Genomic DNA, 25,995 nt, shown 5'->3' with positions numbered 1-25,995 from the left:
AAGGCAGCTTGGACAGGTCTCTGAATCTGGATCTGTTGGGGAAACTAGCTGAGATGAGTCTGCCCGTTCCGTGCGAGAGAGAGGAGGGGAGCGCCGATTCCGACGAGCCGCTCAAGGTTGCGGCTCCGGAGAGTCTTCAGGAAGCTGCAGACCTGAAGTCAAGGAGGTGAGAGCAGCCGCTGTGTGTGTCATCACTGTGCCATATATCAAGACAAAGAAAATCAGCAAGTTACTCAAACATTACTGTTTATCCTCTATTTCAGTAAACACTTGCAAAACAGGTGTGTAATATGTATGTATGTAATATGTGGTACATAATTCAAACACACAAAATGCTTGTACATATACATTCTATTGACATGCACACATGCATAAGAAACACTCACATAGGAATATTAAATGCTCACATGCACAAATATGAAATACTATATATTTCATGTGTTTGTGTGTTCAAGCATTTAGTGTGAATGTGTGCATTAAAACTTTGCTCATACACGTTTGAGACACCCATGCACACTCATATAAAACTTACATAATCCTTTGCATGCATACCAATGCTATTGACATTTTGCACACAGACTTGTGTGACACTTGCACATATATATGAAATGCTCACCTGAACAAACAGGAAAAATGTTTCATATATGTGTGTAAGCATTTCACATGCGTGTGTGCAAGCATCTTTCATAATCATCGTAAGCAGACATTTCATATGTATAAGTGAGAGACATTTTGCCAGTTAAATTCCTTCCGGATAAACTGAAATCTTCTGGCTGGGCACCAGTAAGACAGTCCGGGTGAAGGAAAGGTGGTGCTGTGGGGCAAGAAGACTCAATTTCAACCTGCAGATGTTTCCTGAATTCCTTTTTGTCACTTGGTTCCCTTTTTTTTTTTTCTTTTTTCATCTTACCAACTGAATATGGTATTCAGGAGGAATATGGTATTAATCTTTTGTTCAGGTGTCATTTCACTCATATCTAGTTCTCAAATGTCAAGAGATGTTAGGATGTAAGACATCTTCTGTATTAATGTCATATCAGCTAACTAACCATCTAAGGTGGCAGCTAACTGTCTGAGAGTAAAACAAGATACCTAGTAAGCAAGTGTAATAAATTCTCAGTCTTATTTTGTAGGTATCTGGTCAGCAACAGTCACTTTTGAAGTGTATTGGCTAGCTGGCAGGCTCAGAGTTCAGTCAGTTTTCATTTGTTCTCTGTGAGGGCTGCTCACAAGCTAAACAGCTGAAAATAAAATAAACCAAGTAGCTAGCAAGAAAGAGTAATCCATCATCAACCCAATTTTTCTAGTCAGCTTGCTACATGACTTGCAACCTTTTTCTAGCCTATTAGCTTGCAAGCTAGGAATCTAAGATGTCTCTAAATTTTTAATGCTTCATATGACTAACCAGAAAGCTAGCTAAGCAAGGAGCTGGCTTACTGGCCAAAATAAAATAAAAGATAACAAGTAAGAGTGATTCAATGCCTTCTTTAGTTTATTAATGTGCTGGATAACAAATGTGAAAATGCGTTCATAAGAAGATAAATGCGTAGTTGGCTAAAATTTTTCATTTTCATTTATTTTATGTTGCTAGCTAATGAAGGAGCTGACTGGCTGAAAATGAAATGAGGTTCTTCATAGGTTTCTGGCCCATTTTGAGCAGTAAATCACAGGCAAAGGCAGTCTGGACTGAGATTTCAAGGGACTCAAAGTTTTGATTTATGTAAAGTCTGTCAATATTTGGAAACAAAGAAATGTTTCATCCACTAAAATGCCTATTTTTGTAATAAGGTGGCATCTTCAGTGACCACCTCCTGTCCTGTGCAAGGTACAATTTGTCCAATTCATAAATCCAAATGCTCTGTGAAATTGTTTAATCTGTCAGAATGCCAAATCTCATGGACAGGAAGTAATTTTCACCAGAGGACATAGTGGTTTGATAGTGGGAATTTCGGCTTTTTGACTGAACTAAAACATTTTGTCAAGTGCAGTATGAAGATTAACTGAGGTTAACTGGAAGCTGTGTCTCTGTGCTGTGAGTTAGAGCTGCAGTAGGAGGATGAGGTTAACTGGAAGCTGTGTCTCCATATTCTGTTCACAGTGTCCAGGTCAAGAGACCAGGGTCACCCAGCTGTGAGTCTGCAAAGAGTGAAAATGTTACTGAGGGCAGTCTGAGCTCATTTGCATTATCTTACCTGAGTGCTTTAATTCTTGTCATACACGCTTGAATTGGGTTTTGTCCCAGTAGAATCTAAAGTCGGGCCCATGTCCTCACTCTGCCTCGATGGGCTCCCAGTGTTACTGAGCAGAACTGGGCCCATGGTGCTGGGATTGAATGGGTTCTGCTTCTCCTGTGTGTCTTTGGCTCATACTGACATTTTCTCTCTTGAGACATGCGGCAAACAGCTCTTTATATTTACCCATGGTGAACTGCAGGCACAAAGCTTGTGTACTGTTGAGTTCTACAGCCTCTACAGCCTGGCAAACATACACAGACCAGGCAGGGGAGACACTATATGCTCATTATATCCGTACAATCAACCCTTTCATTTGTCTTTACTCCAGATGTTTGTTTCTTTTTGGTAGAGGGGCTCATTGCTGAAATGTCTGTGTGGTCTTCTCTGTATTCAAAAATATTTCCAAAAAAGTTAAAGAAAGAGAAAGAGAGCAGTGTGTGTATCCGTGCTAGTATAGAACATGTTAAGGCTACTGCTGGTGGATATACAGTACAGTACTTGAGATGCCCACTCCTGGTCAGCTCTACTCTGAGTGCCGTTTTTTCTCACAGCTACCCTGAGCCTGGAGATTTGGCCTGTGATTTCTGCACCGGGAGGAAGCTCAGAGCTGTGAAGTACTGTCTGACCTGCACTGCCTCCTACTGCGAGACGCACGTCAGACAGCACTACACGGTGGCAGCGCTGCAGAGACACACTCTGGTGGAGGCCGATGGAGACCTGGAGCACAGACTGTGCCAGCAGCACCACAGAGCTCTGGAGGTGTTCTGTGAGACTGACCAGATGCTCATCTGCAGTCTGTGTGCAGTGCAGGGGCACCAAGGACATGATGTGGTCTATGATGACTTAAAACAGGCCGGGAGACAGGTAATGGTTAGTGTAGCATAGCGGTTAAGGTGCAGAACTTGTAACCGAAAGGTTGCCGGTTCATTTCTCCGCTGGGACACTGCTGCTGTGTACTTCATCCACAATTGCCTCAGTAAATATCCAGCTGTATAAATGGATAGCATTGTAAAAAAAACACTGTGACCTAGGTAAGTTGCTGTGGATAAGAGTGTCTGCTAAATGCCAGTAATGTACTGTAAAAGACAATGAGAAAAAAAAAACATGCTGAAAAGGTAAGTATCTAAAAAAGAGAAACTGTTGGCTTGCAAAGAATGCATATTTGTTGAGTTTAAATATGTTGCAAAACTAATGACTGCTCATGAAAAACGTTTGAAAAATTGTAGCGTACAGAACTTTGTTCTCTGGTGCGCACAACTTTTTGACCTCAGTTTTCCCCATCCGGCATTGAGGGACAGTGAGAAATTATTATAAGCAATATAAGATGTTCTTTTGTGTCTTCTGTAAACCAGTGACAGCATGCATTTTTTGATTCATTTTCCTATTATCACATGTGTGTTGCTGTATAAATGGATATCATGTAAAAATTGTAATGTAAGTGGCTCTGGATAACAGTGTCTGCTAAATGACAATAATGTAATGTAATGTTGCTTGTTGAGAAAGCATCATAAGATGTTTTGTCTTTCTTCTGTAAACTAGAAGGTTCATTTGTTTTATTTCTCCATTATCACATGTGTGTTGCTGGTGCTGCAGACCGTTTCCTGCAGCCAGAGAGTGGATGAATGGCTCACGCAGCAGCATCCAGCACAGCCTGCAGCAGAAGGTGGGTTTACATGCTGCTGTATGCAGGTGCTTCTGCTCTTAGGGGTTTATGGCTGCCCTGGAGAGAGAATCCGTCAAAGATCACATCTTTAATCATAAAGCATTTACAACGATCAAATAATACCCTGATTGACAGCCATGTACCATGCTGTTCTGAATATGACAGCTTTTTCAACCAAAATACTCATTTCAGAAGTGCATCAACCTATTTTCAAGAGCTATTGACAAACACAAACACTATTTCTTAGTAACTAAAGCTGATTGGTCAAAGAGGGCATTCAGCAGAAATGATGGTTTTATTGTTTTCCCTTTATACCCACTGTACTAATTACATATCATATCCCCCCCCCCCCCCCCCCCCCCCAGAGCTTCCTCCTCCAGGACAGATCCAGGTCCTCGCAGTGAGATCAGACTCGGTGTCTCTGAGCTGGGGGGCTCCGGAGGGGATGGACAGTCAGACTCTCAGCTATGAAGTGACCTGCATCAGTGACACAGAGCAGCGCAGTATTAAAGTGAAAGGCGTGACTCACATGGATATACAGTCACTCAGACCAGGGAAAGAGTACTGGCTCAGTGTGGCTACCGTGGGGAACAACGGCAGTCTGAGCAAATGTGTTTCAGCATCTGTGTGCACAGGTACGACAGCATACTCTACATACCTTCCCTACTATGTTACATATTTCATAACCTGTTTGCCGAAGTGTAAAAAAAGTATATTCATTTTATATATTACAGACTCATAAATGGTAAAACAGTCTGATTCTGATGTTCACCTCTTCTGCATCATTAATGAAGCTTTGTCTTTATCACAGAAATCACTGCTCCAGTGGAACTGGCAGTGGAGTCAGTGGATACAACATCATTGACTCTGAGTTGGAGAGAGCCGCATGGACTGGACCAAACTCCCCATTTCCTGGTGTCCTACAGCAGCCCTGGGACAGAGCCACAGTCCATCTCCACAGTCTCACACAGCACTGTCCTCTCGAACCTGCAGCCCGGCACCGAGTACACTGTCAGTGTCTGCACTGTGCTGGAAAATGGGAGACAGAGTGAGGCCGTCTCCAAATCCATCTATACAAGTAAGAGCGCCTCCTCCTGTGCTGACAGTCCTACCAGAAGGCAGGGGCTAATATCTAGTTATGTCTTTGATTGTATGGTAACTTAGAGAAAATGTAACAATGTCTTAACATAACATTGTCTACTTGTAGCAATTTTTTTTTATATTCTTCAGTGTTTTTGCACAGGTATGACCTTGACAGAGTTCAGATGAACCTGCATAAAAATATTGGAGTGTGTAACTCTGTCTTATCAGACATTGTATATTATGCTGCCTGCACAAAAAAGAGTGCGAGAAATTTCACTGGAGCGTATCTGCAAGTTATAATAACTTGGTGTCCAAATATTGTGTGTCTAAAAATGTAAGTTAGCTGGTAATATTCAGATTTTCCCATTTTTCATCCCACAAATCCAAACCTCTCCTTGGAAACTGCAGGTTTTCCATGAATCGATAGTATGGTGCCTTTATAGTGCTACTGTGTGTGAGGTAATGTAAGTAATGTAAGTAATGCATCTGAAGTGATACATCTATCCATATATGACTTGAACATTTATATTGTAATACAGCCACTGTCCAGTTTGATTCAGGAGCGGGAAGCCTGACATTTGAAATGGATCTGCACTCCATTTATGTATGAAAAGAAAACTGGTCTCAGTAAATATAAATAAATCTCAGGGTTTCTCACTCCACTGCAGAGCCGTCTGCTCCAGGGAGGGTGAGGGTGCAGGAGGTGAGGAGCAGATCAGTGAGGCTGCGCTGGGACACGGCCACTGAGATGGAGGGAGTCTCTTACACATTCAGCATCAGCTACAGCTGTGATGGAGAGGAACCCAAAGAAGTGACGACTGTATCCAACAGCAACACAGCAGTCCTGTCTGATCTGAGACCAGGGGTGGAGTACAGCTTCAGCGTCTCCACAGTGCTTCATAACGGCAGCAGGAGCAGGCCCAGTTCAGCAAAAGAGTGCACAAGTAAGATTATATGGCTACCTTTCTTTGCACTTATTTACATAAAACCACTCACCAGTACACACCATAGCTTGTGTTTATCTAGTGGCTAAATGTGTTTACATAAGCTAAGTTAATAAAGGTAATATATGTGCAACAATGTTATTCAGATTTTTTCTGGCTTCTGTTTGATTGTTGAGTTGCTCCTCCCTCCTCTTCCTGCCATCCATTTGTAGATTTAACCCTGAAATAAGGGACACTGATGCATTTCCTGCTCTAAGAACCTGCCTGGTTTATTCCTCATTTATTATTACCTGAAATATGAGATTTCTTTGCATATGGCTAGTATGTATTTCTTTTCATTTTGGTGTGGATTAGCTACAACCAGTTATAGAGGTTCTTGTGTTTTTCTTGATTGGTTCATGATTTTTCACATTTTTAAAGCTGCTCTGCACTGAGTGAGTACAGGTTAGAGTACACAGTGTTTTCCAGAGAAACTAAAAAAACTAAAGCCCAGATCAAACAGTTGAAAATCTGGAAATGAATTCCTTCGTCCTATAAAGGTAACCCTATTTTGGCAGCCTTTAGCTACTATTAATTTATCTTTAGCTGATTTCACTGACATATAGAATTGTGAAGCATTTGTTTATCTGAATGCATGTAGTTACCTCAGATTAGTGCCCTGTGTAATGAATGCACTAAAGCCCCTATGGTTGAACCAAGCTGAATGACGTACTTAACTTAAGAGAGGATGGAAGAGTCCTCACTTAGCTGAACAAATTGAAATCTAGAAATGCACTATCCTCATTTAGCTCATGTTTATTTAATAATTAATGTGATTTAAATGAAGATAGAGTATGTCTCTTTTTAGGCCACCAGCTTTTTCAAAAGGGTGATTCGTCTGTCAAAGGTGGCACTGAAGTAAAGAAGCACTAGTTCACAGAGGCTGCTGGAGCAGACAGAAATGTCATTAACATTAACAAGTGCTGCCTCTATAACAAGGTCTGACATCTGACTTGGAGATAGAAATTGAATTCAGGAAAGCTAAAAGCTGTTGATTTACAGTTTTCTACAGAATTTCTGATAAAATACAGAGTTGGCATCGTCTTTAAGATAATTTATGACTCGATTGAGTTTCTTTGAAAGTGGCTTTACTACTATTAATTTCAGGGTACCAGGACATATCCAGGTGCACTGACAATATTTAGCATGGGCTGACAAAGCATTACATTACATTCATTTAGCAGTCGTTCTTAACCAGAGCGACTTCCAGTACAAAAGAAATAGGAGATGTTTCTTTGGTAGAAAATCGATGATGACATGACAAGTTGATGACATGGTCTTCTATGTGAGAAGATATGGCTCTGAATTCATTAAGATTCCCACTCCATTTTATGACAGACTTTTTTACAGCCTATGATCCAGTTTCCATGGAGGAGGGTTTTTTTTACTGACTCAGGGGAGGATAAATTACTGTAATGGTAGCCAACCTCCAGATCTGTCTGTATAAGTAAGAGTGCCTCCTACAGGATGTATTTTAATGTTGACAAAAACTCTGGTACCCCAGAACAATTTTTGGGAAACTGGACTTTTCCAAGGGAATAATAAAGTAAGAAGGACAACAGTAGCTAGCTGTGTATGAAAAATATCTGAGAAAAAGGTAAAGTAAAATCTTACCAGATTAGTGTTTTTCCATCCAGCGGTCCTCTGCATTTCCTCCAAATTGCCCATCCCAAGCCAGCCATATTTTGCCAGGCTTAAATGAAGAGGACAAACAGGACAAGCAGGGGGGGACTGTGGCAGCATTACATTTTTGTTACAATTGACATTAATATTAATATTAACATTATAAGAGCTGACTTAATTTATTCACCACATTCTTGTAAAAACAACTCAATGGGGGATGCTTCCACATGGCATGAAAGTAGCTATTAACATCTGCGTTGCAAATATGGATTTGTTAAAATGTTTCATTTTAAATAGGTTAGTTATGGGGTGTACCCTTTGAATTGTTTCGTACTATATTCATTGAATTTTAGGGTTGGATTATGTAAAAAAAAAAAACACTGAAATTGTTTTCCATGATTAATGATCTGTTTGATTTCCATGATTCATGATCTGTATGATCCATGATTTCCATCTGTAATTTTTAAGTTATTTTTCTCTTGGGTAGAGGTTAATTCAGGCAAGTCCAGTGTAGCTATACTGCTGTGTATAATTATATTTGGAGATTTTCCATATTTTATGACATGTTTGTGGAAATGTGGTCAGGTCTATATGTTACAGATTCATGACTGGTTAAAACAGAGTAGTATTCTGATGTCCTGCTTCAGTCTCTTGTGCATCGTTAATGAACCTTTGTCTTTATCACAGAAATCACTGCTCCAGTGGAACTGGCAGTGGAGTCAGTGGATACAACATCATTGACTCTGAGCTGGAGAGAGCCGCATGGACTGGACCAAACTCCACACAGTTTCCTGGTGTCCTACAGCAGCCCTGGGACAGAGCTGCAGTTCATCTCCACAGCCTCCCACAGCACTGTCCTCTCGAACCTGCAGCCTGGCACCGAGTACACTGTCAGTGTCTGCACTGTGCTGGAAAATGGGAGACAGAGTGAGGCCGTCTCCAAATCCATCTGTACAAGTAAGAGCGCCTCCTTCAGGATGTAATTCATTGTGTTTTCTCTCATTTCAGAAAGCTATAAATCACAGAAAAGGTGCACATAGAAACCAGCTTTCTGAGGGCAGTCATTGTTAATGCATCTGTACTTCTAGACCTCTGTCCTTGTAATTCAGTCTCAATGTTCACCACAATTTCAGCAGAACTTGCCACCTTAAGTTTTATACTGCTGTGCACCTGAGTAATGCTAAAGGAAATGGACTGTAGTTATCATCCTGTGAAGACAGTTATGTTGTGTAATTTCTCTGAGAATCCATGCATCTGAGTAAGGTGCCTCCAGGGTCTGACATCATGTAATTAGAATATAAATACAGCTCAAAGTGTTGTGTTTCAGCACTCGTGGATATTCTCAAACCTATGATACGTTTCATTGACACTGCCATGACACCTGACGTTGATATGGTAACAGTTCATCTATAGACATCTATTTATGTGTATGTGGTGTCATGAAACAGTCAGATACAGGCTTCCCATTAGTCTACTGTTTCAAGTGTGATGACACAGCCAGTCATTCATTAATTTAAATGTATCCACATGTTTGTACCACTGCTGTCATTGTTCTGGAGTAATGTGTGATAATAGCCCCAGAATGATGCAGAGAACACCCTCACCACTCTCTGTGTCACTTGAAGCATCTGCTATTGCATGCGGTTTTTTACTCTTTCCAGTGTAAATGTGAATATCATGTTCCACACACAATTCTGTTTATAATGCAGGAGTCTGTAATTTCACTGAAATTGCATTTTGTTACTAAAGTTCTCAGTTAAGATTAGTAATTGTCTAGACTGTCTTCTTGGCCTTGACCATATATGAAAAAGTTATCTGTTTCATTTTTATTTGAGTCACAAACATATTTGGCTTTATGTGAGTTATCCTTCATTGTAAAGTCAATTAAATTCTGCTTTCCATCTCTTCCAGTAAATAATGAGTTATAATCATCAAAATCAATTTCCATGGTGATTCAGTTGCATTAGTTCACCATGCAATGGAAAAAGAAGACATACATCATTCATATTCTTTACAGTTCTGTTTCCTCGATGGCACTACCTTAGAACATTGGCTATTCTAGATGGCTCACTTGCAGGCTACTCAATGTGTCCTCCTGCTCATAAAAGGAGAAAATGGAAGTGAATTCTGATAGAAATTTAATGTAAATTTATATTTATAAAGAGCATTTTGCACAGTAGTAAAGCCTGCATTTTACCTAATTGGTTAATGTTCCTTATTGCAGTTTTACAGAGTAAACTCTATGGTAAGCCTTACATGGGGTGGCCTTGATTCACACATTACTGTAGGTATGATGTGCACGAAAGGGCTTTGGTCCAACACATTCCATGAGTCAGCAGTTTACAGAATGAATTATGTGTCATGAAATCGCACAGGAATAATTCCATACACTAAAGCAAATGCTGGTTGAACTTTTGTAGACAGAACTGTTTGTTACATTCATTTGGTCACTTATGAAATACATGCAGTGTCATAACAGCTATCTTGCTCATGATAGTTTTCTTTCTCAACTGTTAGCTGACTCACGGAATGTATTGGACCAAAGCCCTTTCATGCACATCATACCTTCAGTAATATAGCCTATGAACATAATTAATTTTATACTTTATTAATTTTGTTTAGCAAAACACTGATATCTACAAAGGTTCAAGCAGCCTTTGCTTTCGTGGACGGAATGCCTTTTGTAACTGGGGAGTCACGGAATATATTGTGCTAAATCCCTTTCGTACACATCATACTTTCAGTAATATACAGTAGCACAACAGTTAAGTGGACAAAATGAACATTCGATGGCATGGAATGATGATAGTACAGCACATTCTGCATTTTGTGCCACAACAGCATAAATGCTGGCCTAGCACATCTATTACGTGGACAGAATTACTTTTGTCTACAAAATGAGTTTCTTTTGTCCACATAGTGCGAAGTGCATTCCTCCTTTTGTCCACAAAATGAAAAGCACAACAGTCAATTCAGTGCACGACAGGAATCATCAGTTTTGTTTTCTGTGCACGAAAGTATGTACTCTCTAAACGCGTTATGGTGTTACATGGTTTTGTAATGAATGCATGCGTTTCATAGCACAGAAGGCATTCTGTCTATGAAAAAAGGTCTGTTACACTTGGCGCCCCATAAGAAACAGCCACTGAGCCTCTTGCAGCATTGTTTGTAACAGAAAATCAGTGAGGTTTCAATTAGACTGTAGCCATGTGCTCTCAGTGAGCCTCACAAAAGGAATTTGGTTAATACAGGTGTTGAACAATTTTCATTATTAAATTTCTGTATTTGCAGATTTTTTGCTTAAAAACACATCCCCAGTGCAAAGTGAGGGTCTTCTCTATTACAGCTTATTATATTACTTGATGTTAGTCAGGCTATCAGGCAGTGTGAAACTTTACATTTCTTGTTCAGGCATAGCTATCCCTTTTGTATTACAGTCAATTTGTTATATATCAGACCATAACTTTTGCAGCTACAGCATGTATCTACCATTTAGGCGAGGCTTCATGCAACAGCAAAAATTCAAAATTCTAATATTTTAAAACTTGTCAGGGTTTGCCGGGAAAGGACTCAGACAATACAGGGAGTTCGAGAAGATATCCTTTAATTATGGGTCCAAACGCACAGGCAAAAATCATAGTCAAAAGAACACTCCAAATCGGTAGCCAAAAAAATCCAGAGCAAAAAACAGTTAGTATGAAAAAACCGCAGGCAAAAGAGTAAATCTGGGACAGGCAAAGAAAAAGGATCAGAAGAAGAAACTTATGAAAGACAAAAATGACACAGGAACAAAACTGAGACAATCCAGCAAAGAACAAGGGAAACAGCAGAGTATATATACATGGGCTGGTGATGAGAGAACAGGGACCAGGTGTGCAGGATGGGCTTCAGGTGGTGGGCGTGGCAGCAGGGCAGATAGGCGGGACAGGGGGTGGGGCGATGGGCTTCAGGTGGTGGGCTTGGCAGCAGGGCAGATAGGCGGGACAGGGGGTGGGGCGATGGGCTTCAGGTGGTGGGCGTGGCAGCAGGGCAGATAGGCGGGACAGGGGGTGGGGCGATGGGCTTCAGGTGGTGGGTGTGGCAGCAGGGCAGATAGGCGGGACAGGGGGTGGGGCGATGGGCTTCAGGTGGTGGGCGTGGCAGCAGGGCAGATAGGCGGGACAGGGGGTGGGGCGATGGGCTTCAGGTGGTGGGTGTGGCAGCAGGGCAGATAGGCGGGACAGGGGGTGGGGCGATGGGCTTCAGGTGGTGGGCGTGGCAGCAGGGCAGATAGGCGGGACAGGGGGTGGGGCGATGGGCTTCAGGTGGTGGGCGTGGCAGCAGGGCAGATAGGCGGGACAGGAGGTGGGGCGATGGGCTTCAGGTGGTGGGCGTGGCAGCAGGGCAGATAGTTGGGACAGGGGGTGGGGCGATGGCTGAAAACAAAACAAAAGCACATGCATGGAAAAAAAACACAAACAAAAGACACACCCACACTGACAGACAGGGGGAAGCAAGCAGCTCAAGCTGGAGTGCTGACATAAAACAATTTATCATTCATGTAGAAATCCCTGCTCCAGTGGGACTGGCAGAGGTGTCAGTGGATACAACATCACTCACTCTGAGCTGGAGAGAGCCGCATGGACTGGACCAAACTCCCCATTTCCTGGTGTCCTACAGCAGCCCTGGGACAGAGCCACAGTTCATCTCCACAGCCTCACACAGCACTGTCCTCTCGAACCTGCAGCCAGGCACCGAGTACACTGTCAGTGTCTGCACTGTGCTGGAAAATGGGAGACAGAGTGAGGCCGTCTCCAAATCCATCTGTACAAGTAAGAGCGTCTCCTACAGGATGTAACTCATTTCAGAAAGCTATAAATCACAGAAAAGGTGCACATATTGGAAACCTTTATATACCTAATAAGAAAGAATTAAATACTTTAGTGGTGACATTATTGCACAGAGCTAGTTCATATACATAACAAACTATTTTATTTTGAATCAGAATCAGAATAGACTTTATTGTCATTGCACGGTGGGGGCACAACAAAATTGTGGGTGGTCTGCAACAACAGTGCACTGTGGAACATTTATATAAACACAATACAAATAAGGCACATGACAGAACCTCAAGAAACAGTGTCATCCATACAAGGGAGGATCTAAAAAAATCCTAAATACAGGGGTGTGAATAATGGGACCCTTCTGGATTAAAATTCATTCTTTGTAAACATTTATTATCATCAAAGGTTTATCATTATTTGTATACTTTGCTCATGACTGCAGAGCAATAGAAATTTAAGTGTACCATTTTTATATGTATGTCCTTTCCTGTTGTTTTTTCTGAATTTTATGGTAATTCAAAGCAGTGGCAAGCAGAGCACATATGATAAAGCATGTCTTCAATCTGAAAGTGAACAAAAAGTAAAATCTGTTGAATGTGTATTGACTGTTAGTTCAACATCTCATTACATTATAATACAGCTTTCTATATTTTAATCGTCAGAAAATTAAATTGAATTTTTAATTACAGAAACTTGCTTGGAGGAACTGGTGTGTGAGTTGGAACTGCAGCATCACCTGAAGGAGAAACTAACCCTGAGTGAAGTGCTGGAGATCAGTGATGAGAGCCTAACAGACCCACCCATCCAGTCTTTAGCATCCCTGCCATGGTGCTTCCTGAGGAGGCTGATGATGATGAATGTGACAGCCAGGAGTGTCAGATGTGCTGGACCTCAGGATGTGGACAGCTTGCTGTGTGGTGATGATGATGATGATGATGATGATGATGACACTGTGGGTGAAAATGAGGTGAACCCCCTGGACCTCGTAACTGCTCTGTTCCTGTGCTCAGACAGCTTCCTTCAGCAGGAGATGGCTTTGAAAATGTCCATGTGCCAGTTCTCTGTTCCTCTGCTGCTGCCCAACTGTGACACCCAACAGCCCACTCTGATGCTGTGGGCCATGAGGGACATTGTGAAGAAGTTCAGTCCACATTCGTTAGCAGAACAAAAAGGGTTTGTAGAAGGAAGTATCACACACACTAAACTCCCCATAGTCTCTTTTGTCAAACTGGGCAAAACCAGCTTGTCCAAGTCACACATTTTAAACCAATTGCTGAAATACAACAGCTTTATTCACCACAACATGGAATGTGGACATGTTCCAAGGAGGATTTCTGATGGGCTGGTGGAAGTCAGCTGGTATCTGCCCTCTGGGAACATTAACAGTGACATCTTTCCTGAGCCAGTGGCAGTAGCTAATCTCCGTGGAGACATCAGTGCTTTTGAGACCCAGTTCTCTTTTCTCTGTCAAACATCAGCTGCTGTGTTTGTGTTCTGTGATGACTTGGCGTCTAACAGCAGGTTTCTGAAGGCCCAGAATGTCAGTGACAGGTTGTATTTAGTTTGCAATTCTGCGGGCACAAATTTCAAAATGGACAATGTCAAAAGGTATGCTAGTGAACTGCTGATCCAACCTGGTCACATCCTAAAGAAAGACAGGAAGGTGAACGATGCAGAATTTGTCAGAAGAATACGTGTCACGGTGAATAATGTTATGAAAGGGAACTGTAAAAAAACCAGCATTGAGCAGATGTCTAGCACTGCACATGGAATAGGAATACCTGTGGATGAGGACAGTGTCCACTGTAAGGAGGCCAAGCAGAAGGCTGATGAGATCACAGCTGGAATTACTGACATTCTGCAGTACAAAGAGAGCCAGCTGCCGCTGCAGGGGGAGACCTGCAAACAGCTGGCCAAACTGGAGAAGGAGGAGTGCAGGCTGAAAGAGGCAGGGGATACGGATATCGAGCTGTACAAGAGTGAACTCTGTAAGAAGAAGGATGAACTCAGGGAGGAGCAGAGGGCTCATGGCATGTCAGACGCCATGTCCCGTTTCACCTCTGCATTATCGAGTCCCAGAGAGGAGCGCTCCTATTTCCTCAAGTGGCTGAAGTTCAACCTGGACACCCTGTCCCTGACGCACCTGTCAGGCCTCCGGCAGAGGTACATGGAGCTCTGTCTGAATTCCTCAGAAAATAGAGGACTCATCACTGACTTGGACAGACAGATCTCCAGCAGCTCCTTGGGGGTAGAGCACTTCCTGAGGGAAATGGGGCAGCTCTATGAGGCGACCAGCTCACTGCCTGAAAACCATCCCTCCAGGCAGCAGATGCAGAACCTGCCCAGACTCTGTGCTCAGCTGCTGCTGGATGGGTTTCCAGTGGAGCTGGTAGATGGTGATGCTTCTAACATCCCTCTGCAGTGGATGAAGGCAGTCTTGACTGAGCTCCACAGTCTGACTCAGTCTAACAGTAAGATCCGTGTGGTCACTGTGCTGGGGGTCCAGAGCAGTGGGAAGTCCACTCTGCTCAACACCATGTTCGGGGTGCAGTTTGCTGTCAGCAGTGGCAGGTGCACAAGAGGTGCCTTCATGCTGCTCATTAGACTGAAGAAGAATTTTAGAGAGCAGCTTGGCTGTGACTTTCTCATGGTCATTGACACAGAAGGGTTAAAGTCACCAGAACTGGCCCAGCTGGCTGACAGTTATGAGCACGATAATGAACTGGCCACTCTGGTGGTGGGACTGAGTGACATCACAATCATCAACATCGCCATGGAGAACTTCACAGAGATGAAGGACATTTTGCAGATTGTGGTGCATGCCTTCCTGCGCATGAAGGAGGTGGGGAAGAAACTCTGCTGTCATTTTGTGCATCAGAACGTGGCAGATGTTTCTGCCCATGAAAAGAACCTGAGGGACAGACAGCTTCTCCTGAAGCAGCTGGATGAGATGACCCAAGCAGCTGCCAGGATGGAGAAGGGAGAAACCATGAAATTTACAGATGTGATGGATTATGACCCAGAGAGGAACACCTGGTACATCCCTGGCCTTTGGCATGGTAACCCTCCAATGGCACCGGTCAGTTCAGGTTACAGTGAGGCTGTGAAGGAGTTCAAGAGCAGCATGACTGAGGCATTAAAAGAGCTCAAAGGCACAAGACCTGCACACACAATTCCTGAGTTCCTAGAATGGACCAGGAGCTTGTGGAAGGCAGTGAAGTACGAGAACTTCATCTTCAGCTTCCAGAACAGTCTAGTGGCTGATGCTTACACCAAGCTCTGTACAGAATTTAACAAGTGGGAGTGGGATTTCAGAAAACAGATGCACTACTGGGTGACAAAGGCTGAAACTAGAGTGTCAAACTTTGGTGCAGTAACCCTAACTGCTCAGCACAATTCCAGCCTGGATGGCCTGTTGACCGATCTGAAAAAGGAGGCTACTGTTGAACTGGACAAAGAGGAGAAACAGATTTTAGGCAAGATAACTGAATATTTCAAGAGACAGGAGGGCCATATATACCTAGTGGAGAGGTACAGGGAGGAGTTCATGAACAGTGCCAAGAGCCTGAAGAGAGAGATGCAGCCTGTAGTGGTGATGAAGCTTGAGTTAGCTGTGGACCTTAAAAAGGCAATGGCCATTGTGGAAGACATCAAGAAACAACACAAAACCATCATGGAGGAGAACGTGCTGAAGTTACTAGGTGTGTGCAGGGAGGCTAAGACTCAGATGTCAGACCAGCAGCTGGAGCAGGAGTTTGAGCAGATGTGGAAGGAGATGATGGAGGCGCTGTCTTTCAGAGGCCTTCACAGACAAAATGTTGGTCAAGAAATTTACAGCCTGTTAAGATTCAACTTGAAGACAAAAAGAGGCTCTGTCCATGAAATGCTGTCTGAAGTCAGTCGTTTGGATGAATGTGGAGAAGAAACATTTATTGTTAGTGATGGACATTTTGCAGTGAAATTTCAAAGTGACTTTAATAAAAATGACCATACCAGGAAAATACAAGTAATGGCTGACCGCTTGATAACGCTAAGCAGGCAGTTCATTGCAGACAGTGTTGGAACAAAAACAGACTTCCACAGAACATACATCATGAGGCTTTTGGAAATGATAGATGAGCACCTGGAGACCCACAGAAACCTGCAGCTCACTGCTGACTTTGAGGCCTCTCTGAAGATCCACATCTGTGGGCATGCAGCCAGGGAATTCCAGCGAATGCATGATGCTTTCATCAGGGACAATGACCCACAGCAGTGCCTGGAGAAATTCAAACAGCAGCACTCCTCAGACTTTATGGACCATTTTCATGAAAGACAGCAGTGTGAAAGAACAGCTGAAGAGTTCACAATAAAATGTCTGGAACCTGCAGTGAGGGAATATGTCACTAGAGCTCTGGGACCAGATATAATGGATGAACTTCTGACAGGAAATAAAGCCATTAAATTCAGCACTCGCTCCTTTTTCCAGTTCTCTATTCTGAATCAGCTGCTTACAGAGAACAATTTTGACAAGCTTGTTCAATACATCTGGCACTATGAGGACTTTGTTAAGGAGTGGATATTTAGTCAGATATTGGATAACTTCTCCAGAGAAGAATGCAGCATTACGAACATTGAATCCAGACACCTGAGGGAGGCCATCACGAAGATTAAGGCAGCAGTTGAGAGTAAAGCAACAAGAAAGAGTGAAGAGGACATGAATATCTGTCACTTCATCCAGGATATCTGCAGTAATCTGAGTGACATCCTGATCATCCCCAATGATGCACTGGATGCAGTTACAATCCTAAACAGTGCTAAGACCGAGCAGTTTTCTGATTGGCTGCTGTGTTTCATAGAGAATATGGAACAGTCCCTGAGTGCAGAGTTTCACAGTAATAAGGATGTGAGAACCAGGCTGACCACACTGCCCTTCAAACCCCAGCATGAGCTCTTCAGGAGGCTGTTTGGTTGTGGGAAGCAGTGTCCATTTTGCATGGCCCCTTGTGAGGCTGGCGGGGAGAGTCACACAGAGCACTTCACCTCAATGCACCGTCCACAAGGGCTTGGAAGATTCAAGCAGACACTCCCACAGGAATTAGTCCTTGCTTTCTGCTCTTCTTGTGTAGCTAGTGAAATGACATTCTGCAGCAGTGAAACAAAGGGAGAGTATCATCCATATAAGGACTATCGGAAATTTTACCCTGACTGGCGCATCCCGCCTGACACCAGCACCCAGGCCTCAGCCTACTGGAAATACGTCTTTGCCAAGTTCAACACACGGTTTGCAAAGGAGTATGAAGCAGAGCCTGCTGCCCTGCCAGCAGAGTGGAAATCTATAACCAAAGAGCAAGCCATGGAGAGTCTGGAGGAGACATTCAAGAGGAAAAGACAGGAGAAAAAATGAAACAGTTAATATCTTTCCATCAATGACCACAGGGTGTAACCTCACGTGATCACTTTGTACTGTTAGTTACAATCAAAGAAAAGCTGAAACATGGACAGAGTACAATATTCTTAAAAAATGGATATAATTCTTATTCTAATATTATAATTAAGCTCATGAGTGGAAGTCTCAACAAATTCACCTGTGAGTTCTCTGCAATTTTGAAGTTCAATCAAATATTCAAAATTTTATTTTGTTGGTGGATTAAAATCTAAAAAAATCTCATGTATCAGCAGTTTGAGAAATAAAAAAAGAAAGCAAGAAACAATAAAGAGTTTTTTATACCTTTGCCACGCAAGTTTTTGTACAGCTGTATGAAAATCTTTTTTTTCCTCATTTTTTTGCAGATCATATTCTAGTTTTGTATATCTTTATAGTAATAACTACTGCTATAGTACTAATTACTGCTTGAAAATGTATGAGTTCATTACTGATATTAATTTGCATATTTTACTTTGCTACATCTAATGAGGCTATCAAATCTGATGCTTAAGAAAGGAAAATCTGCACTTCTGCTGAATGAGACCAGTTGCTATCATTCTGAAAAGGAATGAGGAAGATGAGTGATGATGGGTAGAAGAAATCTTTCTTCACAAAGAACTGAAAGATGGAATGAAAAAGAGGAGTGAAAGACAGTGATGGGGAAGACTGATGTAAAGTATTTTATGCAGTGTGGCGTGTGAAATTCCTGTTTTTGTGACTTCATACACAATCACTGTATTCAAATGAAAAAATAAATGGGATTAAGATTAAAAATGTTTCTTTCTGCATAATTAAAATGGTCTTGAAATTGATATGTGCTTCATGTATTAATTCACGCGTGTTGTAATGGATTTGAATTTTCGACTGTTCAATAAAAGTGGTTGAACCACAATAATTTTTCCCTCACTGGAAAAATGTCTTCCTCTGAAAAGCGCTTTGCTATCTCCTACCGCACCAGCTTTACACAGGACTCGAAAGCTGGACCCGAATATTCGACTGTTCAGATATTCGTCCGTTGGATAGGTATTCGGTTTTCAATTTTGGGATTCAGATATTCGGATTTTTTTTAATGCTAAATGTAGGCTATCAATAAAGGTGAACTGCAAAATACATTTTGTCAGCACATTCTTGTACTATATTTATACTTTTTAAGTGCACTGTTAAAATGTGGAAATATATAGGCTACCATCTCAGCTTGACATCCCTCTCACTCACAGCAGCGAACGTCACAGTGATGGGAAAGTAGCCGGCGATCGCCGAGCTCGAGCTTTGGGACTCGAACGGAGGGTCTTATTGTTTCGACCGCCCCCTAGCTAAATTAGTCACCCTGGGAGGATGCTAGCTGCAGCGATGCCATGCTTCTCTCTGCTTCCGGAAGGGCGTGAGACCATTTTTAAATACCGCGGCTCCATCAGCAGATGGCGATGGGAAATAAAAAGTAGCCAGCGATCGCCTTGTTCCAACTTTGGGACTCGAACAGAGGGCGTAATGGTTTCGACCCACCCCTAGCTAAGTTACTCACCCTGGAAGGATGCTAGCTGCAGCGATGCCATGCTTCTCTCTGCTTCCAGTGGGGCGTGAGACCATTTTTAAATACCGCGGCTCCGTAAGCAATGACGGCGATGAGTGTATAGGATGGGTTAAATACAGAGGACAGATTTCGTTTCAATGTATACGAATACTGAGAAATGATAAATAAATATAAATCTTATGAATATATATCTCAAATTCACGGAGATATAGCTGTTTAAGAAACGTATTTATCAAACGCAGAAGTGAAGTCCTGAATATCAAGCTTGCTGTCTCCCTCTCCCCCTCCCTCTCAGAGCAGTGACTTCATGAGAACTGTCTCTTATTGGCTCCATTGACATTGTAAATGTCTGAATGCGAGCAGGAATGTCAACATTTAACTTATGGCGGAGAGTGAACTTGTATGCCTCATAATTCAAAAAAACCGCTCATCACGGCACTGAACCAAAGACATGGTTAGAATTGCACAAGCAGTTTTGATGTAGGCCTATAATTTATGCGTGTAGAGCCAGTGTTCACAGAGATGCGGTAGTTTCACAAGTTTGTAACAAAAGAGTGTGGGTCAAAGGCTGAATAATTGTATATCAGAGAGAAACAAAAACAGATTTGACGAATGTGAAAGAGGTCTGCAGCTCTGTGAGTGAGCTCCAAATCCCTGTTCTCATTGCACAGCCTGACTCTAATGACCAAAATCGTTACCAGTGATGCTAAAGGCAGCGTGCCACTAGCTCCCACAGGCAATGATGCTAACCGGAGTCTTACAGAGTGACATCACTGCTTAAAATGCTCTGCTACCTGCTACTGTACCGGCTTTAAACAGGACTCACACAAGCTGCTACTATCAGCTCTGCTACATGTGCATGTATCTGAACTTGCTGTTGTATGATTCTGCATCATACTATTGTAACTGATGCGTGTCATTAATTTGGAAGGTTTCACAATGCCCTGTTAAAGCATGTTGTGTGCATGATCCTACATGAGTGTGTGTGCTTTGATAGTGTTCCACCCTGTTGTGCGTGTGCATGTACTGTGTACGTCTGTGTCTGCACACTGTGTAAGTGTGTATGTGTGTGTGCCCCTTGCATCGCAGCCAATTCCACCACCACGGTTAACTGTGGTTTTAAACTATTCTTTAGGGTCAGAACATGACAAACACTTGCCAAACAGTGGAACATTTCACAAATCTGAGGTAGAACATTCAAAACAATAATAATGATAAAATCTTTTTTCAACACTAAAATATGCATGAGTAAAATTAAGTAAAATCCTTTTCAGTCCTTTTTCCTCAACAAAATAAATATCTCAATAGAAAAATTACGTGCTGCAGTGTGATACAGCACACATGTAAGATGGCTCAGACTGCAAAGTTTAAAAGTGTTTTAAAGGATAATGTCAATAAATAAATAGACAAAGAAATCTTAATTCTGGACAGCATGCCAAACCCTTTGTACAGACGGGTTGAAACATTTTGTAAATGTTTTAGCTGACAATGTCAACAAAATAAATAGGCAAAAGAAAAATCTCAACTGTGGTCAGTATCTTCTGTACAAGTTTTAAACAAGCAAAGCCATTACCCTACAAGTTATGAGCAAGAAAGACAAGTCTGTCTACAGTCTCAGGTTTTAAAGTTGCCCTGTGACAGCTGATAAGCTTCTCGAATCCCTCATTTTCAACAGCGCTAATGGGAAGCATGTATTTTGCAATGCAATATGCAATCATATTTGTGATGTGATGATTTACCCTGGTAGTTTTAACGATATTGTGGCATGGGCGTCTCGCATAGAAGAATAGAAATGCAGAAACACCTCTGCTTCACGTCCTGTTGCCGCTGTGTCTGTCAACACTCCCAAATCTAAAGTAGTTTCATGTGGGAATGCAGGACATTATGATTGTGCTTGTTACAATGGTAGGCGTGATTCTGACCACCAGCAAGGGGATCAGCGTGTATGTCGGCGCTGTGGGGGTCAGGGACACTGGGCAGCTAAATGTCTCACCCCTACACCAAAGGTACAGCCTTCCAATGATGGTTACTCACACCTGAACAGAGAACAGCTTATCGCCATGTTGGAAAATTTAAAACAATCTCAATAGTCCCACACTCTTTCATTGTGCAATAGCTGAGGTTCTTTTCAACAGTTTCATGGTCTCAGTATGGAGGGACACAGTGCCTCCAATATGTTGATGACATTCTGCTGGCATCTTCTGACTCTGACTCTCATTTTCAGGCTCTACAAGCAATTGGCAGAAGAAAGCTCAAATTGTGCAGGAGACTGTTCGGTACTTGGGCTTTGCTGTTTCTGAAGGGTCAGGGTGGCTCCCTGTTGGTGTGGGAGCTGCCGTTGCCACTGCTCCGCACCCCTGTGCTGTGCATGGTGTCCAGGGGAATCTGGGTCTTTTCAATTTTTGCAGGAGCCATATTCCTGACTTTTCTGATACTGCTGCGCCAGTCAGTGCACACTTGGGGTGCCCGCGTCGCCCCCTGGAGGAAGTTGACTGGTCGCCTGGATGTGGTGTTGCGTTTGCTGCTCTGGAGGTGGCCCTTGCTTCTGCCCCTGCTTTGGGGATGCCTTGCTCTGACCTGCCATTCATTCTGTGGTCAGTTGGACAGGGCCATGCTGCAGCCGTTCTTGCTCGTCCTCATGGAGGTGTGCAACACCCTGTTGCATATTGTTCTTGGCTGGGCCCTGTGGTCTCTGGTCTTTCTCCCTGCTTGTGGGGGGTGCTGGCTGCTGATGCTGCTGCAGTGGCAGTCTCTGCTCCGCTGGTCTTGGTGGCATCACTCTCTGCTGCTGTGCCACATGCTGTTCACAACGTCCTGGCCCATCCCCGGTTTTCCCGCGTCTCAGGAGCTAGGTGGACTCGATGGGAAGCCATCTTACTGGTCCCACATATCACACTCATTCACTCCCCTGCTGTGAGTCCGGCCAATCTCTTACCTGTTGAGGGTGATGGTGAATGATGTGGTTCATGATTTCACGCTTAACTGGTCTTCTCTGGGTTTCCTGTCTTCATCAGGCACCCTGATAAAAAATGGGGGGGTGGTTCAAAATCTCATAAATGCCTCAAATCACTCACTACCCACCTACCAAATGACTACTAAAGTGTCGGGCCCGACTGAATTGGACATTGCCAAATTACAGAATGACTGTACCAGAGCAGAAAAATGGAATTGGACTGAAAATGCAACCACTCATGCTGTGTCATTACAGGATCTGAAGGACAAACAACAGGAGGGTGAACAACATGAGCAGGAGTATGAATCCGGACAATGGGATATGATAAAAGCCCATCATCCGAAGTCCTTCCAACCCCGATGGCAAGGATCATACCAAGTGCTTTTAACCTCTGAGTCTGCCCTTCAAGTTGCAGGTATTCCAGTCCAGTCCACCACTCTCGTGCCAAGCCATGTCCATTGCTTGAAGACACCTGCGCTGAAGGACATCTGATACCTGACTGACATCTGCTGCTGCTCTGGACACACCTGACATCTGCTTCAGAAGATCTCCACCGCCGACGCAGTCTGGCACCCTAAGTGTGGAACCATCTACCACACCAACGCCTTCTTTTATTTTACACTATAAGTAGAGGTGCCTATACTCAGTATTAGGCTGTGTATATCCCAAAAAAAACAGTACCCACCCCCCTCACTACAGGAGTCCCACAGGGTTCAGTACTGGGACCCCTACTCTTCTCAATTTATATTAACTCTCTTGGCTCAGTTATCAAATCGCATGGTTTCTCCTATCACTGCTATGCTGACGACATCCAACTCTTTTTCTCTTTCCCTCCCTCTACCCCCCAGGTCAACGAAAGAATCTCTGCATGCCTGGCTGACATCTCCAAATGGATGACATCCCACCACCTGAAGCTGAACCTCAGTAAAACGGATCTCCTCTTCATCCCAGCCGGCCCTTCCCCCCTGCATGACCTTTCCATCATCTTCGATGGCACCACAATACCATCCTCTCGGACAGCAAAGAGCTTGGGCATCACCCTCGACAGTAACCTGGACTTCAAGGAGTACATTGCTCGCACGTCACGGACCTGCCGATTCCTCCTCCACAACATCAGGAGGATTCGCCCGTTCCTAACCACATACGCGACGCAGCTCCTTATCCAGGCCACAGTTCTCCCTCGACTGGACTACTGCAACGCTCTCCTTGCAGGCCTCCCAGCATGCACCACCCACCCTCTCCAGCTCATCCAGAATGCAGCTGCCCGACTGATCTTCAACCTCCCCAAATTCTCCCATGTTACTCCCCTGCTGAAATCCCTCCACTGGCTTCCTGTCGCTGCCAGGATCAGATTCAAGACCCTGACCCTCGCCTTCTCTGCAGTCAACAGGACAGCCCCTGCCTACCTCCAAGAACTCATCCAGCCCTACACACCAGCCCGACCCCTACGCTCAGCAGCAACTGGACGCCTTGCTCCCTGCATGGTCAAGGCAGGAGGTGCTCGTTCTGCCAGACATCGGCGTTTCGCATACATCGCTCCCCAGTGGTGGAACGAACTCCCGGTCTCGCTACGGACAGCTCCTTCACCCCAGTCCTTCAGACGGGGCCTGAAGACGCACCTCTTCAGACTCTACCTGGACTGACCCAGCACACATTTGCTGCCCCCCCCCCCCGCCCATCAGTGCTGTCGTAAATTGCTGTGCTTTTTAAATTGTGCTTTTAAATTTTGTCTCTTGTTGCCGCCTTTACCCTGACGCTCATTGTGCCGTTTGAAGTTGTTGAAGTTTGCCGCTCGAAAGTATATCGTACTAGTTGCCCTTTAGGCTGTAATTGTAAAAATCTGATAGTACTGCGTCCTCAAACAGACCTTGCTCTCAGCTGAGAACTGTCTCATTGTGGAACTGTACACATCCTGTCCCCGTACTGTCGCTGTACCTACTGTATGCACTTTTGTAAGTCGCTTTGGATAAAAGCGTCTGCTAAATAAATAAATGTAAATGTAAATGTATATGATTAATATCGACATATTTAGAAGACTTCCGTTTTCCTTTCTTGTTTTTCCTTGTATCACTGTTTTTTTTGTTTTTCCCCATTCATGTAATGGAACTCCTACTTATGCACAGTTGGTCACAGTTTTTACATTGGACTATTCCACTCATAGTCTGCCCAATGCCGGCCAGAAGCAGATGGGCTTCCCCTCTGAGCCGGGTTCTGCTCAAGGTTTCTTACTATTAGTCAGGAAGATTTTCCTTGCCACTGTCGCCTATAAGCTTGCTCTGAGGGGGTCTCAGGCCTGGGATCTATGTAAAGCTATTTTCCTACACACAACCACTGGTCAACTTATACTGCCTCTACATGTCCCCTTTTCATTCTGTTAAAGGTTAATCATAAGGTTGACCTCATCATTTGTTGTATGTTGGGTCAAACAGGAGGGACTGTTAGGAGACAGTTTTGTGGAATGGCATGGCGTTTGACCCGGAGGCACGCGATGTGTATTAGAATACAAATTGGTGCCTCTACATGCGACCGGAGCCAAAAGCCGCCTCTTGATGGTAACAGTCTGCGGAACACGGGGTTCCCCATGACCATATATGGACCTCACTTCCGAAGTTTGAACCCTACAGAGCCAATTAGGTTACGAGGTTCAGGAAAGACCCAATTAGAGAGGTAGCTGTTTAGCTATGCACAGCTCCACAAAACCAATCAAACAATCAGCACCCCCTCTGGTCATTGCAACTCACACATACCTACTGTAACAAAAAAAAAAAACTATATCCTATACCTGTTGAACTTCTGCTCCATGCTGATGTTCCCACGGCCGGCTGTGCAAATAAACCTTCCTGTCTTTCACTACGAACATCGGATCTGCCGCTTTGTCGGAATAAAACTTATTTTGATCCTCTGGGAGTTGACTAACAGTAGCTAGCTAGATAGTTGTTCATATTAGACTAGCAAGAAAACGTTGTTCACAATTGCAGCATTGCTACTGGCAGTCAGCTACATTTTGTCAGTCATTGTAGCTACCTTACAAACCAGCTTTCCCTGAGCTAACTAATGCAAACACACTGCTGCTTCGTGTCATTAATATAGGCAATGATACAGGTTGGTTTTGTTTTTAAGGAACTGTACCCATGTGTTCCTCAAATAAAAACATTTTGGTATACAAGCCTTTGGCTTTTTCTTTAGTGGTTTTCACAATTTGTTTCCAGTGACTCTGCATTTGTAAATTTGTGTTCCCTTTAGAGCTTTTTAAACATCTCTCCAAATATGGAAAGCTGCTATATAGTATTTCATATCTCATTCCTATCGAATCGGTATCAAATCGAAATCAAATCGGATTGAATCGAATCGTTAGCATGTGAATTGTAATCGAATCGAATCGGGGCATCTGTGCCAGTACCCAGCCCTAGTTGTGACCCATTCCTAACAATGGTTGCATGTTAGTTCAGAATGTAATTTAAAATTAGAGACCATGTTTAGCTTAGAACCTGCTCCCTCAAATCACAGAGAGACGTGACGGAGGTCATGTTTAGCTAACAGCTTGCTCCCTCAAGCCACAGAAAGACGTGACAGAGTTCATGTGTAGCATCTCCCAACCGTGAACGAACTCTTCAATAAACACTGCATCCGGTGTGCAACCTGCATTGCCACAGACCCCTCCCACCCCTCCCATGGACTGTTCACCCCCTTGTTGT

The 25,995-nt window shown here is 43.4% G+C and overlaps 1 protein-coding gene across 1 annotated transcript; it reads left to right on the top strand.

Annotated features, from left to right (window-relative positions):
* The first annotated feature begins 53 nt into the window (after positions 1 to 53).
* Positions 54 to 17,825, top strand: LOC118769537 (interferon-induced very large GTPase 1-like). The gene is made up of 5 exons (XM_036516667.1): positions 54 to 166; positions 2,786 to 3,031; positions 4,824 to 4,975; positions 5,649 to 5,924; positions 13,099 to 17,825. Exons 1-5 carry the CDS (start codon positions 54 to 56, stop codon positions 17,793 to 17,795), a joined length of 5,484 nt encoding a protein of 1,827 aa, XP_036372560.1. The 3' UTR covers positions 17,796 to 17,825.
* Positions 17,826 to 25,995: the final 8,170 nt, after the last annotated feature.

Source organism: Megalops cyprinoides, chromosome 22 (genome assembly GCF_013368585.1).
Source record: "Megalops cyprinoides isolate fMegCyp1 chromosome 22, fMegCyp1.pri, whole genome shotgun sequence".
In the NCBI taxonomy this organism is placed as follows: Eukaryota; Metazoa; Chordata; class Actinopteri; order Elopiformes; family Megalopidae; genus Megalops; species Megalops cyprinoides.
The sequence above is the reverse complement of the archived record's forward strand: the minus strand, read 5'-3'. Positions and strand labels throughout refer to the sequence as shown.